Raw genomic sequence first — 18739 nt, 5'->3', positions numbered from 1 at the left:
ATGTGAGACAGGTGTGCAGGGGCTCACAGGGGCAGCGGGTAGAGGTTTGGCTGTCAGAACCTGGGCGACCCTGGGCAAGTTGCTTATCCTCTCTGGACCTCAGGAGCCTCATCTGTAACGGGACAGTCTGGACTGGGTCCCCAAAAGGCAAGCAGGCTTTGTGGCGTTCAACACCAAAGCGCCCCCTGGAAAGAGTGAAGGGAGCAGGCGCCCCTGGGGGTGATACCATTAGCCCAGCACTATTCTAGGCTTGCACAGGCATTGTCTCATTTAATCCTTACCAGAACTCTATGATGCAGGCGCTTGTTACCCATGGGGAAACTGAGGCATGGGCCATGTTGGTACATGGCCAGGGACAACTCTGTGGAAGGGCAAGACTTGCTCTGAAGTTTGATGGGTAGTGACAGTAAAACGTTCATCCAACTGAACATTTTGCCAAAGCTTCTTGGCCCATTTTCCATTCTCAGAGCTGATCCTCCCAGCATCTTCATGAGGGAGCCTCTAGGACTATCCCTCATTCACAGGTGAGGAAACCAACCTGAGACACAGAGAGAGGAAATGCCTTGCCCATGGTCACTCGGGGAGTAAGCAAATGTCTCAGCCACATTTGGAATCCATTCCTAGTTTCTAGAGAGAGGTCGTTTGAGGCCAGCAGAGCACTCGTGAACTGGCTCACTCGAGGAGACCAGTCAGGCCTCCCTGGTCCCATAGAGGCCTTGAGAGCAGGCACAGAAGGCCCGGAGGACTGCAGGTGGGAGGGCCTGGGCCGAGCTGGGAGAGGAGTGGGGGAGGTGGGCCACCAGGGGCCACTTCCAGATGCCAGAGTCACAGAGTCCAGGGGTTTGGGACTTAGAGAGTTCCTGAAAGTCTGGCCAGCCCATTCTACAGATGGGGCAAACAGAGGCAGCCCAGCTGCTTAGATTAGGAATCAGACCAGGACACAGCTGGCCAGCCTCAGAACTCTGAAGTCCCAGCAGCCCTGAGGGGTGAGGATGGATGGTGGGGAAAGGGGTAATGGGAGCCCAGAGGACCAAGACCCATCCCAGCAGGCTATGCCCTGGGAATGGAGGATTGCAGGGGTCTCTCCCGCCCTCCACTCCCACCCTCGCCCACCCCCCAGCACTCAGTAGTCACCAGGGTGGAATATTTTAGCACCTATAGAAAAACCGCCACAGACGGCCGTGGCAGCTGTTGCTAAGGAGACGCTCCCAAAATAGCCCCCCTCCGCCAACCTTTCCCGCTGCTGCTCCTGCTGTGGGGAGGGGAGGAGGCCAGAAGGGGAGGGGGTGGCATGTGAGCCCTGGACCCAAGTTCACCCATCCGCCCTTGCTCCTGCTGCCCAAAGGCCCCAAGATGGGGCAAGCCAATGACCAGAGCAGCCACAGGTCTGCAGAGGGGGCAAGAGCTAGCCTGGGCACAGTCCTCAGCTGGAGGAAGGTCACCCAGATGAGGGGAGATGGGGGGGGGAAGAGAGCCCCCCCCACACCCGAAACCCTCAGCACACTCCTACACATGCACGATTACAGACCTCACAGTTTTACACATCCACTTGTGCACACCACAAGTACAAACCCACAAATGCCCTCCTTGATATGCATATTCACCACCACAGACACAAATAGATGCACGGGTAAATACATATGCCTCAAATACACAACACACACCTGCAAGCACATACCACGCAGCCATAAATACACACATTTACACACACATACTCAAATATGAATCGCAAGCACACACAAACACCAATGTATGCATGCACGCCTGGCACATGTACCCCCACACACGCACCGCAATGTAAATACGGTCTCACAGCACACGAACACACAACTGTAACAACACATGCCCAGCATGTGGCATTCAAAGAGCATTAAGTGGTGTTACCATCGGGTTCTGTGCAGGAGCCACGTCCTGGGCTCTCCAGACATCCTCACTTAGTGGGGCACTTCTGCGATCCAGCTACAGGGTAGCAGACTAGGAGGCGGTGTCCAGGAGGGTGGTGGAGGTTGCCGTCTCTGTGAATCCCTCCGGTAGGTGGTCTGGGAACCAAAGGATCCCTGGTGCCTGGGAGAGCTACGCTGGGTCCATTGCTTGGGAAAGGGGATGTTCCGGGAAGGAAATCTCACCCTGGAGACTGCAAACCCATGGGCATGGGGGGAGTTGGGAGCCCCATGTTCACTGGGCATCGGGTTGTCACCAAGCCTGCAGCTGAGGCCAGAGTGATGATGAGGACAAGAAGACAATAGAGTGGCAGCAGTGATGGTCCTTAACAGGTGCACAACACTTTACAGTTTAGAAGCCACTTTTACACCCATTATTTCACACACTTGGTAACAGCTGCCCTGAGATATTGGTGGTGCTGTCCCATCTCTGCGGCAAAGGCAGGAGAGGGGACTTGAAGACCGCACAGCGGGTTACTGGCAGAGCTGGTACCAGAGCCCAAGGAGGTGCCAGCACCCAGCTCTATGCGCCCTTCACTCGGCTGGACTGCACAAGCTAGAAAGCAGACCACCAGGGTGCAGGGCTTGCCTTTGCCCCTGATTCGCTCGTTCTGTGATATTGGGGAGCAGCCAAGCGGTCCACCTCCCCACCTGGAAAGCCGAGAGTGAACCCCAGAGGTGTATTCATCCTGCAGTTGGCCGGCACGGGGCTAGGGGGTGGTGCCAGATGCCCCCCCCCCCCCGAGAATGCCAGCGCAAGGACGAAGGGCACCCGTCGCTCCCCTCTGCACTCGGCCAGCCACCGTCTCTCTCCAGCCACCTCTCCCCAACCGCCCCCCCACCTCCCGCGCACCGTTGGCTCCGTGGCTCCGGTTCGGTGATCCGGGCTCCGGGTCTTCGCTGACGCCTCGTCACTCGGGAGACGCGGTGAGCGGCTTGCGGTTGCCGTGGGAACCCCGCGGCGGCCCCGGCGCGGCGCACGACTCGGAGCCCGGGGGCCGGGCCTGCCCCGCGAGCGCGGAGGGGTCTTTGGTGTCTCAGAAAGACACCTGTCGCCAGCGGCGAAGGGAGGCGGCGTCGCAAGGTTTGTTATGCTTTTCTTTATCTTTTAATTGAGGTGTGACTTACAAACTGTAATACATCTTAAGAGCACAGCTCATGGATTTTTACATACGCAAAAAACCCGTGTAATCACCACTCGGATCAAGATACAGAACACTTCTAACGCCCCAGAAGGCTTCCTCGGGCCCCGAGGTTATTTTTAATTGTCTTTTTTGCACTTCTGGAATAAACCGGCGAGGGAGTGATCGGCTTCTGAGAACACAGAATGTGTTTTCTCCTGGCTCTGCTTTGCGGATCCTCTTTGGGCCTGGGTGTCCCATAAAGGGGAGCAGGGGACTGGCATTTGTTGAGTGGTTTACTCCTTGCAAAGCGCTTTAGGTACCTAGCTAACTTTGACTCTGGTAACTAACCTATCAAGTCAGTATTTGGTTTATACCCAGGTTACCCATGAAAACGGTGTGACTGGGAAAGATGAAACAGTTTGCCCAAATTCCGACAGCCCATCAGTAAGTGGTGACACTTGAGACTTGAACAAACATCTATCTAGCCTTGGTGTTCATTCTTCCTCCCCTTTTCCTGCTTATTGGCCTCTTATTTATTTTTTAATGATTTTATTTATTTGACAGAGACAATGAAAGAGCACAAGCAGGGGGAGCAGTAGGCAGAGGGAGAGGGAGAAGCAGGCTCCCCACTGAGCAGGGAGCCCAATTTGGGGCTCGATCCCAGGACCCTGGAACCATTACCTGAGCCAAAGTTTCAGACACTTAACCGACTGAGCCACCCAGGCACCCCTATTGGTCTCTTTTTAAAGAGCTGCACAAATAAAATGTGCTGGGAGAGTGGGTCATATCATATTTCTGTGCCTTGACACATGTAGTTGCTTCTACTTGGGACTCCTAGCCTCTTCTCCCAGATTTTGTCTTTCAGGCAAGCTCCTACTCATCCTGCAAAACCCACTGGGGCATCACTTGAAGTCTTCTTAACAGGAATCCTCCTCTTAACTCCCCGCCAACCCAGGGTAATTACTCTCCATCTGTGCCATATTTAACCCATGTACAGACATGCCCCCCACAGTGCCCCAAGGGCTCAGTGAGGCTGCCTCTATGTTCAACCTGTAAGGCACCAGCACACAGCTGGTCGTCAGCAAATGGGCTCGGAACCGAAAGTGGAGGAGTGGTTTGGAATGTTGGTTTCCTGCTGTGCAAAAATTGGACTGCACTTGCTATGCTGCGTGTCACAAAAGATATTGGGGAGGGTGATGCTTCTGGAACACCTGAGGCAGAACCACAGGAAGAGAAAGCCTGCCCTCAACCTAGGTTAGGGAATGGACTTGACCTTGCCTTCGGAGTGGAGCCTCAGGGTGCCCAGGGAAGAGTTCTTTCCTTCCAGAGGCCAGAATGCCAAAGGATGTCATAGCAGCCCCTAGTGACCTGTGGGGAGTCCCAGGAGCTGGGGCCCATAGCTCCCCATTCTTTCCAGGGCCCTGCCCAGTGAAAGGCAGCCAATTCAGTGGTGGAGTATCTTCAGGATAGTGGTTTTTCACTTTACATCCACACATTCCTTCCACACAGCATTTGAGGCAATTGGCAGGATCTTCAATAGGGTGGTGAAGTGTAATAAAGAGCTAGGACCAGGAAGGAAAAGAGATTATTATACACATTTTTTTTTCTATCATCGAGTTACTCCCCCATTCTCCCTCCTTTGACTTTGAATATACAATTTGCTTTGTGAGTGAGGGAAAAAGAACCCTTGCCCTTGGCTTCCCCCCAGCTGCAAGCCTACAGCAGACACATTTTGGGTGTCAGGAAAGTGAGGCTTACAAGACTGTGGGATGTGCCCAGAACCACGCATCATAGTGTCTGATGGTGCAGGTGGCCAAAGTGCTGGCTTTGCGGTCAGCGAGGAGCCTACCTGAGAGTCTCTCTCCATCTCTCTCTCTGCCCCTCCCCCTGCTTGTGTGCTCTCTCTCTCTTTAAAATAAATAATTAATTTTTTTTAAAATGGGGGTGATGAGCTCCCTGTCTTGGGAATAGGGAGTATCAGTTCCCTGGGAGACTGGAAAGACTAGATGTGAGGAGAACCAAATCACCAGTCACAATGCTTTTCCCTACATTATCCCCATTAACAGATGGGAAAGGTGAAGCCAAAGGAGAGGACATGGCAGGCTCAAGGGCACTGTGGCAGGCCCAGGACAAGATCTCAGCCCTAAGGCCACCCAACCTGGGTTCTCTCCCTTCCACCTCCATGGTTCTCAGACCTTCCCTGGCTGTGTTCAGTTCCCCTGGTTGGGGTGGGGTGGGGGAATGGCTGGAGAAAGAGAGGGAAGAGAATTCTAGCCCTTGTTCCAGCCCCCGCTGGCAGTTGGGGCTGCTTCTCAGAAGGACAGATGTTTCACCAAATGGCAAATGCACGTGCTTTTCCCTGGCTTGGGGAGAAGGTGGGCGCTGAGAAGGAGATGCCAGCTGGTAGGGCCCAGAACCGTAGCCACACCTGAGGGGTTTAAATAGCCACCGCCTTCTCTAGGAGATGCTGGAAGAGAGGCATCTGGGCAGGACTGGAGCGGGAACAGAGCAGCCCATTCAGAACCTGTCACAGCCCTGAGATGAGTGCCTGGCTCCTCCTCCCAGAAAGACTTGGCCCATGCATCTCACCTCCCTGGACCTCAGAGCTGTCACCTGAAAAGTGAGGACTTAAAGCTGACTTTGGAGGGTGCCTGTTGAGGCTGAACGGAGAGAACTAATGAAGTGTCTGACCCATGCTTGGCACCCAGTCAGTGCTCAATGCTTGATGGCTGTTGTCATCCCAACCTCCCTGCCAGGGCAGGAGTCCCTGCTGCAGCATCTTTGGCAAATGGGCACCTATTCCCTGCTCTCCCACCTCTGGTGACAAAGGGTGTCATCAACGCCCCCCCCCCTGAGATGACCCACAGTGTGATGTATTAATTTATTTGCAAGGGACGCCTGGGTGGTTCAGTGGTTGAGCGTCTGACTTCAGCTCAGGGTGTAATCCTGGAGTCCCAGATTGAGTCCAGCATCAGGCTCCTTGCATGGAGCCTGCATCTCCTCCCTCTGCCTATGTCTTTGCCTCTCTCGGTGTGTGTCTCCCATGAATGAATAAATAAAATCTTAAAAAAAATTTTATTTGCATAAACCCTGGGGGTGCCTGGCTGGCTCAGTTGGAGGAGCATGCAACTCTTGATCTTGGGGTCGTGAGTTTGAGTCCCACATTGGGTCTATACCCAATTAAAGATTACTTAAAAACAAAATCTTTAAACACACACACACACATACTTATTGCATAAACCCCGGAGTCACACTGTGTGTTGGAATCTAGACACTAAGTGTCTGCGTGACTTTAAGGAAATGACTTAACCTCTCTGTGCCTCAGTTTCCCCAGTGTAAGATAGGAATAATACCAGTACTTCCCTCATAATGTTGTTTGGATCAGTGTCTCTCAAACTTCCATGTGCACACAAGTCAGCCGGGGATCTTGTTTAACCACAGATTCAGATTCAATGGATATGAGGTGGGGCTTGAGATACTGCACTTCCAGCAGGCGATACAGATGCTGCTGGCCCTTGGACCACATTCTGAGTCTCAAAGGACTGCCTTGCCCTGGGAGTCATGGTGACAGAGCCATGGAAGGGTGATGAGTAAGGGAGGGACAGGATCCATCATAGTAGAGCCTCTCCGGCTGTGGTGGGGATGGGGGTGGGAGGAGGTGAGTGTTTAGGGAGAGATGGAGGTCCTGGTTGGGCCAAGGGCTTACCGGGGTCAAAAGGAGGGTGGTCATAAGGGCCCTTAGCTCATGCGGTCCACTCTTACAGACGCTCAGGCCACACAGCACTCTCACTGGTGGTTTTTCACCCTTCACCCTTCCTGCCTCCCACCTTGGTGGCCAACAGTCTGCGGCTCTCTGGAGTCTCCTGGCCTGTGTTCTTTTGGAACATCTTGTCCTACCAAGAAGAGGGAAGCACTTAGCCCTGGATCTCCCTGAGAGAGGTCTTTCATACACTAACCTCATTTTACAGATGAATCAACTGAGGCCAAGAGGGGAAGATGCCCTGCTGGAGGGCTGGACGCCAGGTGGGCCTGACTCCAAACTTGAAGGCCCAGCTTACCACCTTCCCTCCAACTGGTGGGGGCAGGACAAGGCGGCTGTTGCAGTGAACAGGTGAGAGGGCGGGTGTTGGTCCCCAGGGGGGTGACGGCAGGGGCAGTGGGTCACTTTGATGGGCTGCTTCCAGCCCCCCGCCCCCCCAGGCTTCTGCCCAGCGCTGGCCTGCGAACCCCCCTCCAACCTGGCCCCCGCAGTACTAACCCGGGGTATGGAAGGGGGGCCTGAGGGGCGTGCGGGAGGCCCGCCAGGGACTGCGGAGGGGCGGCCGCCGCCGCAGCCCCGGTCGCCCCCCTCCCCGGCCGCCCCGCCCGGGGCCCAGGCGCTGGGACGGGCGGGAGGCGGGCTCTGGGGCGGCGGCGCTTCCTGGCTCCCGGGGCTCGGCGGCCGCCCGGCCACGTCACCGCCCGGCGGGACAGCGCTGGCCGAGCGGCGGGAGCGCGGGGCGCGGGACGCACGGGCGGGCGGGGACGTGGCAGCGCCTCGGCCGCCGGGAAGTTTGCCGGGAGTTGGCCGCGCGCGGTGCGGGGCCGCGGCGGCGGCACCATGAACGTGTTCCGGATCCTCGGCGACCTGAGCCACCTCCTGGCCATGATCTTGCTCCTGGGGAAGATCTGGAGGTCCAAGTGCTGCTCGGGTGAGGGTCGCCCCGGGCGGCGGGGCTGGGGGGCTGGGGGTGCGCCTGGGCCGCCTGGGCCCCCTGGCCAGCCCCTGCCCCCTGCCTGCAAGGCTGGGGTGGGGGGCACCCGAATTTCCGTTTAGGGTGGGGACTTGGCTTGGGGGTGCTTGAAGCTCTTTTTGCACAGCTCACCTTCCAAAGAAAATTTAAAGTTGTACCGAATCAAAGAAGGAGGAGCCGTGGAGGTTATGCACAGGCGTGGGCTTGTGCCTCCAGTCACCCCGGCCCTCCCTGCCTTGGCATTGCCACTGTCAGCGGGAAGAGGAGGGAGATGAGGAGGAGGGGACACCCTCTTGCTCCCGCCACCCACTCGCTGGGCTCCGCGGGAGCTGGAGGCCTGCTGTTGTCTGTAGCCTCCCTCAGGCCCCGGGTGGAATTTGGAGACTGGGGGAAGAAGTATGCACACAGGAAGCGGCCTCCAGGTCTCAGGGTCTTCTCTTTCCCTCCCCAGCAGCCTCTCCTGCCCCTTCCAGACAGCCCCTCAGGCTGGGCCCCCCCTCCCTCCCCTGCCTGCCGGTGGTAGGGGCAGCTGTGATGTGGCAGGAGGGACACCAGGCCCGCCCCGATGAGCATGGAGCTGCCCCTGAGCGGAGGCCCAGGGATGGTAGGAAAGTCCCCCTTTGGCTCAGCAGTCTGGATGCCCTGCTGGGGGGCTGGAGAAGTTTGGGGCGGGACTGTGCGTTAGGCCTCTTGCAGCCATCTTTGTCCGCTGTTGTTTTTGGAGGTGCCCACCCTCTGCTGGGCCCTGGGGTGAGGGGAGACAGAGCCGAGAGCAGGCTGGGTTGGGGGGGGCAGGAGGCAGAAAGCAGACGCCCCCCCCCAAGGCTTCATGGAGGGAGCGGGTCTGTGCTAATCCTGGAGGCTGGGCAAGGTGTCCCCCAGAAGGGTGTGCTGTGGCCCACAGGTCACAGAAGACAGGGCATGTCCCAGGGAGAGCGGCATGTCCCAGGGAGAGCGGGCAGCCCGATTTGGGGGTGGTCCGGAAGGGAGATGAGTGGCAGGAGGCCGAGTGGTCTAAGGTGAAAAGCCTTGTCTGTCAGGCTAGGGAGTCAGGTCTGGGGAGTGATTGAAGTTTGGAGAGCAGGAGAGGGGGCCCGGAGGGAGCCGAAGCGGTGGCCCTGAAAGCTGTGTAGACCCACCAAGAGAGGAGGCAGAGAGCAGTGGGGAGGCTGCCAGCCTGGGAGGCTTGCAGGGGGTCAGGGGTGGGTGCTGGCCGGAGAGTGGTTCTGGACCTGCAGCCCATTCTGGTTTTCCCCATCCCTGGAGAGAGAGGCACACACGGCCCCTCAGGCCCCGCAGACCCGGCTCCGGGAAGTGAGGCAGGAGCCCTGAGAGGGGAGGAATCTAGCTTGGGTCTGTCCCTGCCCTTCCAGGGAGGGCCCTGAGCGGGATGGGCAACCATGGCCAGGAGGGGGCGCTGTTTCCCCAGCCCACTCCCCCAGCAGCGCCCTAGGACCCCCTGACAGAACCGGAACCACAGAGCCCCAGACCTGGGGGAGCAGCGGACTTCCTAGAGGTGGGACACTGCCACCAAGCAGCAGTCAGAGCAACCAAGTAAATGATACGGTTTGTTAGAGGCGCTGAGTGGTTTGTTAGAGGTGCTGAGTGCTACAGGGAAGGGCAGCTGGGGGGGGGGGGAGCCTGTGTGTGTGTGTGTGTGTGTGTGTGTGTGTGTGTGTGTGTGTGTGTAGAGGGGCTGGTACAGGCCTGGTTGGGATCTGAGGAGGTGAAGAGCCTGGATGCCAGTCCTGTCCTCCCCGAGATGCGGAGCCTGGTGTGACCCTCTCTGACTACCCCCTACCCCCTCACAGAGGTTGGAGACTGGGGCTTAGTTTTCCCTCAGCCACTGACTCACCGTGTGACCTCAGACCTCAGTTTCCCCGTCTGTGCCACGGAGGGAGGGCTGCAGCGGGTCCCCTATGTGCTCCGTGGACCTCTTAAGGGGCTGTGGCCAGGTACTGGCTCATGTTCTCTTCTATGTCCCGGATCTCTGAGCATAGCTTGCTTTGAGTGGAAGTTTTTCACTGCTTTCAAAAGAGTATGAAAACCTTTGGTCAAGATTTCCAGGGCTCCTGAGCACTAAGGAAAATGTGAGTGAAGCCCAGGAACCTGGCAGGCTAAGGATGCAGAGAGGGGAGGGGTGGGGGAAGGCCGTGGGGGGCGGGGAGTAGCCAAGTGTCCCCGACCAGAGTCACCTCCTGGACCCTCCTAAGTGGTGCTGAGGACGTCTCTGTGAGGCCTCTGTGAGGCGGGGTCGCAGCAGGCATAGCCCAGTGCTGGCCTCCTAGACTCCAGGCCCCATCCCGGGGGCGGGCTCCTTCACCCACAGCTGGCCCTGCTGCTGCAAGTCCAAGTCCCAGACCCCCAAGGAGGCACTCATGTCCACCCTGTCCCACCTGTGTGAGGCTGCTCCGTTCACAGCGAGGAGTGGGAGGCTCAGACTCGCCCTGCTGGTGGGAAGGCCAAAGGCCGGCATGGGACCCAGCACCCTCTAGAATGCTGGAGGCTTCAGCGGGCTTCATCCTCAGTCTTTAAAGTGGTCCCCCCCTTCCCAAGGTCCAGCACCAGAGGAATACATAAGGCACAGTTCAGACAAATAAAGGAACCAGACCCTTAATCAGGTTGTGTCACCTCCCGGTGCCAAAGTCCCCAGTTGGTCCATGACATTGAGAGTAAAATTCAGATGGATCACTGGGACTGGAGGGAGGGAGAGGGGCAGGGGGACAGTGATGAGCGGTGGGGCCAGGGAGGCCTGTGCAGGACCTCGTGAACCATGATAAGGATTCGAGTCTTTATTTTTTTATTTTTTAAATATTTTATTTATTTATTCATGAGAGACACAGAGAGACAGAGACAGAGACACAGGCAGAGGGAGAAGCAGGCTCCATGCAGGGAGCCTGATGTGAGACTGGATCCCCGGACTCCAGGATCACGCCCTGGGCCGAAGGCAGCAGTGAGTCACCTGGGCTGCCCTCGAGTCTTTATTTTAAGGGCATTTGGGAGCCAGTTAAGGGCTTGCAGTGGAATTTTATTTTGAAAATAGCCTGTTGGTTGGTGAGTAGAATGCAGGGCGGGGGGTTGGCAGCAGGAAGGACTTGGGGAGACCAGTGGGATCCCCGGGGTAGGGTGCTGGGGGGACGAGGGGCAAGGAAGTGGGGGGTAGTAGTGCTGGGAATACGGAGAAGGAGGAACACGGGGAAGAGACTCAAGGATGGCCCCTGGTTTCCTGGCTCGAGCATGGAGGGGACCTCGAGGGGACCCTAGTGGCATTTTTCAAGGAGGGGAGACAAGAGGAGGGTTTTGGGGGGAGATGATGAGTTTGGTGAGGTAGGAATCTGTAGGTCAGAACTTAGAGGAGAGTCCAGAGCTGGGGCATCCCTGGCATATGGGACGAGAGGGCATGGGGACAGGGCGAAGCCAGGGTAGCCCTGCAACGATCAAGTGGTGTGGTCAGAGGTGTGCCTGGCAGTGTGGAGGTCAGTCGCAGAAGCCAGGGGAAGGAGGTGGTTCTGAATAGACACCGCCCTCCATGGGCTCTGAGGAGGTTGGGCAAGTGAGGACAGAGTTGACCTTTGGATGGGAAACGCAGGCATCATTGATGGGAGTGGCTTGGTGAGGTATCCAGGCTGGTGTGGGCTTGTCAGTCAAGTGAGGGGAAAGGGAGGTAGGGCAGGGCTCGCCTGGCCTTGGGCCCACCGTGACGTAGCAAGAGTGGCCAAAGGGAGATCCAGGAGTGTGGCAGCACTGCTTCCTGGATTGGCTTGTGGGTGTCCGTGGGGAAGTGGGAGAAATCTGGATAAAGCCCAGAGGTTGGGTCAGCAATGCTATGTCAATGCGAATGTCTTGGTTTTGGTAAATGTTCTGTGATTCAGCAAGATGTCAACGTTAGGGGAAGCTGGGTTAAGGGTATATGGGAACTCTCTGTGCTAGCTCTACAATTCTGCCAATCTAAGATTAATTCAAAACAAAAAGTTAAAAAAGAAAGAGACCAAAGCGGGTGAGGAGTTAGCATGGAAAGGATGGCCCCAGTGCTATCAAGCTGATGGGGCCATGTGTGTCACGTGTGTGCACGTGTGTGCCATGTATGTGCACGTGTGTGCCAATAAAGATCTGGGAGGACACACAGTGAGTCTTTGGGATTCAGGTGACTGCTGCTTTTTTATTTATATCTATGTATGATTTTTTTGTTTGTTTACAAAGGGCAAAAAAAGTTATAACTTTTATAACTAAAAAAAGCATTTTTAATTTTTAAAATTTGAAAAATAAAACAGAATGCTCCTCTGGCCCTGCTCTTTCCTCCACCCCCTCTAGTCTCCCTGATAAATAGACACCTTATAAAGTCTGTGAGTTGAAGAGAAGCCTCCCCACCACCCCACAGCCTCCGTAGAGCCTGGAACCTGGGCAGGCATGTGCAGGGGTACTGGGAACTCAGTGTTTGTGCTACTGAGAGGGACTCAAGCGATCTAGTGGGCAGGTATTTCCTGACCCTCAGAGAGGGATGGTGCAGGGACAGGGGGCTGTCAGTAAGTGGAGCTGGACACCCTATTAGACCTTTTCAGCTCAGGCTCTGGGCTTCTTGAGGGTCGGTGGGCCTAGGTGTCTGTGTTCTCACTGTCTTCCATCCTCCTTTGGCCACAGGGATCTCTGGGAAGAGCCAGATCCTTTTTGCTCTCGTCTTCACCACCAGGTACCTGGACCTGTTCACCAACTTCATCTCCATCTACAACACAGTCATGAAGGTGAGGGGGTGGTGGCCATGGTGGCGGGGCCTGCTGAGCCCAACCAACCGAGACAGTGCCCTTGGGAACTCAGGCTGTGGAGGCAGGCAGACCCAGAGGTGAATCCTGACTGTGTTGTGAGCTACTATGGGACCTGGGCTCAGGCAAGCCCTCTGGCCTCTGTGGATCTCCTTCCCCTCCTCCACAAAATGAAGATAATACTAGTACTTTCCTCAGAGGGTTTGTGGTAAAAATTAAATGAGGTGATAAATGCAAATATACAATAGCCATCACATATATATTTTTTAAGGATTTATTTATTTTGAGACAGAATATGGCTGGGGTGAGGGAGGTTAAGAAGGGGTAGAGGGAGAAAATCTCAAGCAGAAGGCAGACTCCTCACTGAGCGCAGAGCCCTGTACAGGGCTTGGGCTTGATCTCATGACCCTGAGATCATGACTGAGCCAAAACTAAGAATCAGATGCTTAATTGACTGAGCTACCCAGGTGTCCCAATAGCCATCATATACTAAACAGTCAGTAAAGGTTAGCTAGTATAATCGTTAAAAAATAAGCAAAAAGTCAAACACGAACCCTGAGATTTCAGAGAGATTATTCATCCAATATCCATTTAACAAGTATTTATTGAGCACCTAACTACGAGCCAGGTACTTGAAGACATTGGAGGCTCCTATTCTCATGGAACCTATATTGTAAGTATTTTAAGTGGGGTGACAAATATTATAACAAGCAAGAAAATCTTTGGTTTGGGATGAGCCTATGCAAATAACTAAAATAGGGTGACATTTCCTTTAATTATTAAAAAAAAAGTTTTATTTATTTATTTTAAGTAGGCTCCATACTGAGCATGGAGCCTGGCATTTGAACTCCTGACCCTGAGCTCAAGACCTGAACTAAAATCAAGAGTCAGATGCTAAACCAACTAAGCCACCCAGGCAGACACCCCATTAAGAAATGGGTTTAAAAGCCGGGTGATGTGATAGAGAACGGATAGGAAGCCGTTTAGGGAGCGACCAGGAAGGGCCTGTCTGAAGAGGTGACATATATGTCAAGGTCTCTGTTACAGACGGAACCAGCCATGGGATGATCAGAGGAAGAGCATTCCAACAAGAAGGAATAGCCTGTGCAAATACCCCCCAAGATGGGAATAAGCTTGGTGAATTTAAGGAACAAGCCAGGGAGCCCAGCAGGCAAGAGGTCTGCCATCAGAGGGCTGGGGGAGGGCAGGTGGCTCAGGTTAACAGTTTGGACTTAAATTTTGTGATGGGAAGCTGTTGCTTTGAAGCATGGCCCTGTTTTATAGGATAAACTGAGTATCTCTTGGTTCCACTCTGATGTCTCAGGATCTGGGCCACAGCCATTAGAGGTTATGCTGGGATGAGGCATTTTCTGAGCTTTTAATCAGCCCTTCTAGGGGATCCCTGGGTGGCGCAGCGGTTTGGCGCCTGCCTTTGGCCCAGGGTGCAATCCTGGAGACCCGGGATCGAATCCCACGTCGGGCTCCCGGTGCATGGAGCCTGCTTCTCCCTCTGCCTGTGTCTCTGCCTCTCTCTCTTTCTGTATGACTATCGTAAATAAATAAATAAATTAATTTAAAAAAAATCAGCCCTTCTAGCCTTTTTTTTTTTTTAAGCTCTAAGACACTGTGGGGCTTAAACTCATGATCCCAAGATCAAGAGTCACATGCTCCATCCACTGAGCCCCCCAGGATCCCCTCAGCCATTGTAACTCTTTAAGGCCACATTGGTTAGTGAAAGGAGCACAGGTTTCAGTCAGTGAAGTGGAATATTACTGCTTGGATGTTGGTAACAGAGACTTAAAATAAAAGTTATTTTACGGGAAAAATAAAAAAGTTATTTTACGGGGAATCCCTTGGTGGCTCAGTAGTTTGGCTCCTTCTTTTGGCCCAGGACGTAATCCTAGAGACCTGGGATCGAGTCCCACATCTGGTTCCCTGCATGGAGCCTGCTTCTCCCTCTGCCTGTGTCTCTGCCTCTCTCTCTCTCTCTCTCTCTCTCTCTCTCTGTGTGTGTGTGTGTCTCATGAATAAATAAATAAAATCTTTTAAAAAAAAGTTATTTTACAGGTGCCTAAGCATCATGACTCTTGGCTTCTGCTCAGGTCATGATCTCAGGGGTGTGAGGTCGAACCCTGCATCAGTCTCCAGGCTCAGGTGGAGTCTGCTTGAAATTCTCTCTCCTTCTGTTTCTCCCACTCGTGCTCTGTTTTTTGTTTTGTTTTGTTTTTAATTTTTATTTATTTATTTTTAAAAGATTTTATTTATTCATTCATGAGAGACACAGAGAGAGAAAGAGAGAAGCAGAGACACAGGCAGAGGGAGAAGCAGGCTCCATTCAGGGAGCCAGACATGGGACTCCATCCCAGGTCTCCAGGATTACACCCTGGGGAAGGCAGCGCTAAACCGCTGAGGTTTAGGCAAAAAAAGGTTAGGCAACCTGGACTGCCCTTTTTTTTTTTTTAAGATTTTATTTATTTATTCACGAGAGACAGAGAGACAGAGACAGAGACAGAGGGAGAAACAGGCTCCTCGCAGGAAGCCCCATGCGGGACTCGATCCTGGGAGGAGGATCACACCCTGAGTCAAAGGCAGATGCTCAACCACTAAGTCACCCAACCACTAAGCCACCCAGGTATCCCAGCCGCTCGTGCTATTTCTCTAAAATAAATAGATCTTTTCTTTTTTTTTTTCAAAGGGAGTTATTCTAATAATATAAAGGTTTATTTTTACTTTACTCATAACATGGAATCTGGGGGTGGGCAGTCCAGGTCTGGGATTGCAGCTCCTTTTAACTTTCTGCTCCATCATCTTTAGTGTGACCAGGACTCCAGGATGTGTGACTCATGCAGTTGCTCGAAGAGCCCCACACTTGGCTTAAGACTTTGCTGTTGCCATCTTGAAATTCAGTTCTTTAGGAGGGCCTGCAAATTATACGGAGTCCAAATGTGACATCTACCCTCAAGGTTGCCTCAGGGTCACAAAATGGTTGCTAGGACTCCTTAAGCATCACATCACATTCTGGGCAGGAAGGAGGAAGAAGGGGAGAAAGCAGTAGTGTGTCTGCCAACTGGGGTTAGCCTTTTGTCAAGAGCTTTCTCCAAACTGTGCGCAGTGACTTTCCCCTGCACCTTACTGACCAGCCTTATCTGCAGAGGAGGCTGGGGGATGTAGTTTTTAGTTGAGCACGTCATCTAATAGTTCCACTTTTTTTTTTTAAGATTTTATTTATTTATTCATGAGATACACACACACACACACACACTGAGAGAGAGAGAGAGAGAGAGAGAGAGAGAGAGAGAGAGAGAGAGAAAGAAGCAGGCTCCATGCAGAGAGCCCAACGTGGGACTCCATCCCCTGTATCCAGGATCATGCCCTAGGCTGAAGGTGGCGCCAAACCACTGAGCTACCAGTGCTGCCCTAATAGTTCCACTTTTAAGGAGGAATCCATAGGATGATTCTACCTATGTTGCAGGGCTATTGTGAGGACTCTATGAGAGAATGTATGTAAAGGCGTAGATATATCCTCCAAGGCAAGTTCTCTTTCCCCTCCCTATCAGACTGCCTTTGGGACTCTAGGCGTCTTGTTGGAATGGAGGATGTTCTCTCTGTGGGGTGTTGAACTGTGTGAACTTCAGTCTGAGGTCCTGAAGTCGCGGTCTTAAAGTCAACCCAGAAATAGCAGAGCACCACCTACCTAGTTCATCCCTCTGCCCCCGGGTGTGAGTTGGCCAGCCCTGGGAGGTACTGCAGACCCAACCCTTGGCATGGCTGAATGAGTTGTAGGAACTTCAGGGAGGCCAGTTTCCCCATTTGTGACGTGAGGAAGTGATCACTACTTCATTAATTCATTATTCATTCCAGCATGTTTTGTGCCAGGCCCTGAGTTTTAGGGGTTGGGGATTCGGAGGTGGACATGAAGTCATCCTTGAACTCCCCTTCCATAGGGAAAAGAGACTGATATACAGACATTTGCAGAACCTGGCGGTCACGGGTGGCAGTAAATGTGTTCCCATGGGGCTATGGTGACACAAAGTAGATTTGCCTCATTCTGGTAAGAAACTAATCTGAGTTTTGAAGTACAAATAGTTCTCTAGGCCAGTGAGTTCCCAGACCAGCGGCAACAGCATCACATAGGAACTTGCTAGAAATGCAAATCCTTAGGCCTACTTGGACCTACTAAATCAGCCACTCTAGGGGCAGGAGGAGAAAAGGTGGCCATTTGTGTGATTCTGATGCACATACAAATTTGAGAACCTCTGGCCTAGAAGGTCAGAGGCCAAACCATAAAACCACCTCATGCTGGAGGGCAGCTACCAAGACTAAAAAAAGAGAGCTTTCCTGAAGGAGTAAGGATCAGCTCATTCAAAGGTTGTCAATCCTGGTGCAAGAATGCTTAAAAGTCACTGAGGCAGATCTGGAAATTTGAGTTTTTAAGAGCTCTAGAAGGCTGGCCACTGCTAAAACCCTGGACAGAGGTCAGGTGTGGTCTTCTACCAGACGCTGTGCAGTAAGGAGAGGCCTGGGCACTTTTAAGTCTTCATGGTTAGTGCTGTTGGTCCTCATCGGAAGCATGGAGTTACTTAACAAAAGGGTCAGAATCTAGGCTAAGGACTCAAAAGAAATTGCAAACACATTTCACTTTGTCCCCCTTGGGGCAGGGCACTAGCCAGGTCCCAACTCGGGGTGGCCTGGAAGCTCAGCAAATAGGCTAGATGACTTCATTGATCCCCGTGTGTCTCTTTCCCTTGTCAGGTGGTTTTTCTCCTCTGTGCCTATGTCACAGTGTACATGATCTATGGGAAGTTTCAGAAAACCTTTGACAGCGAGAACGATACGTTCCGCCTGGAGTTTCTTCTGGTCCCTGTCATTGGCCTCTCCTTCCTTGAGAACTACAGTTTCACTCCCCTGGAGGTAAGGGAAGGGACCTGGAGTGTGAATTCTTAAAGGTAAACATGTTCCCTAACATCCTTCCTTCTGGATCCTTTGTAGTATCTGGGATTGTGTTCTGGTACAGCTGGGACTATTATTCATATATATTGTCATTGTAAGATTAAAAATTGGTAATAAGCTAATTCACACTGCTCCATTAGAAAACGGGCACATCCAAATAGTCCTGTTAGTAAACAAAGCAGGCATTACAGCACCACTTACAGCTACTGGGACCTTGTGTCCCACAGGTGGATACTAGGGCACAGTCCAGGTTGAGATTTCAAATCAGTAGGTCTGGACTGTGACCCAAGAATCTGAGGTAGCAAACATCTAGAAGTTTTGATGCAAGTGTTTATGGACTGCATTTTGAGAAACTATGGCTTCAGTTATGGCGAGGTTAGACAATAAGGTTTTGCAACAGTTATGTTCTAAATGTTCATGTGATGTAAAAAAGTTTGCTTTAATATTCTAAAAATATTTTTATTCAGAGACAGAGGTGAAATGATATACTGATTATTTCAGGAACTTTTTTTCCCCTCACTATATTATTCCAGTAGACATACTATTTTAGTAATTACATTTTTATTTTTATTATTTTTAAAGATTTTATTTATTCATGAGAGAGGCAGAGACACAGGCAGAGGGAGAAGCAGGCTCCATGCAGGGACCCTGATGTGGGACTCGATCCTGGAACCCCAGGATCACTCCCTGGGCCAAAGGCAGGCACTAAATCTCCAAGCCACCCAAGCATCCCACTAATTACATTTTTATAAAAAGATGGGCCCCTTCATGGTCTTGATCACTCTCCTCTGCCCACTTTATCTCTTTGGTTCAGATACTCTGGACTTTCTCTATCTACCTGGAATCCGTGGCCATCCTGCCCCAGCTCTTCATGATCAGTAAAACTGGAGAGGCTGAAACCATTACTACTCACTACTTGTTCTTTCTTGGTCTGTACCGGGCACTATACTTGGCTAACTGGATCAGGCGGTACCAGACTGAAAACTTCTATGACCAAATTGCAGTCGTGTCTGGAGTAGTACAAACCATCTTCTACTGCGATTTCTTCTACTTGTATGTGACCAAAGGTGGGTGCTAGAACGGAGCAGGGTTGCTGGCACTGGCACAAGGAGTTACCTATTCAATATATGAGGGGATCTGGAAGTGAATGGATTATGCCCCTCGTGGTGCTTTTAATGAGGGAAGATGAACAAGTATTTTCAGGAAACAAGCACCACGGAAAAATACAATGCAGT

The 18739-nt window shown here is 52.8% G+C and overlaps 1 protein-coding gene across 1 annotated transcript in view; it reads left to right on the top strand.

The window, feature by feature from the left end:
- Positions 1-7501: 7501 nt before the first annotated feature.
- The window catches only part of KDELR3 (KDEL endoplasmic reticulum protein retention receptor 3), a 12770-nt gene continuing 1532 nt past the window's right edge, over positions 7502-18739 (top strand). The window contains exons 1-4 of the mRNA XM_055327969.1: positions 7502-7755; positions 12436-12536; positions 17307-17465; positions 18319-18571. Of these exons, the coding sequence (XP_055183944.1) occupies positions 7665-7755; positions 12436-12536; positions 17307-17465; positions 18319-18571 (604 nt within the window). The 5' untranslated portion in view covers positions 7502-7664. The remainder of the gene's footprint in view (positions 7756-12435; positions 12537-17306; positions 17466-18318; positions 18572-18739) is intronic.

This window comes from Nyctereutes procyonoides, unplaced genomic scaffold, assembly GCF_905146905.1.
Source record: "Nyctereutes procyonoides isolate TBG_1078 unplaced genomic scaffold, NYPRO_anot_genome, whole genome shotgun sequence".
In the NCBI taxonomy this organism is placed as follows: domain Eukaryota; kingdom Metazoa; phylum Chordata; class Mammalia; order Carnivora; family Canidae; genus Nyctereutes; species Nyctereutes procyonoides.
This window is presented reverse-complemented; position numbering and strand designations above follow the sequence as displayed.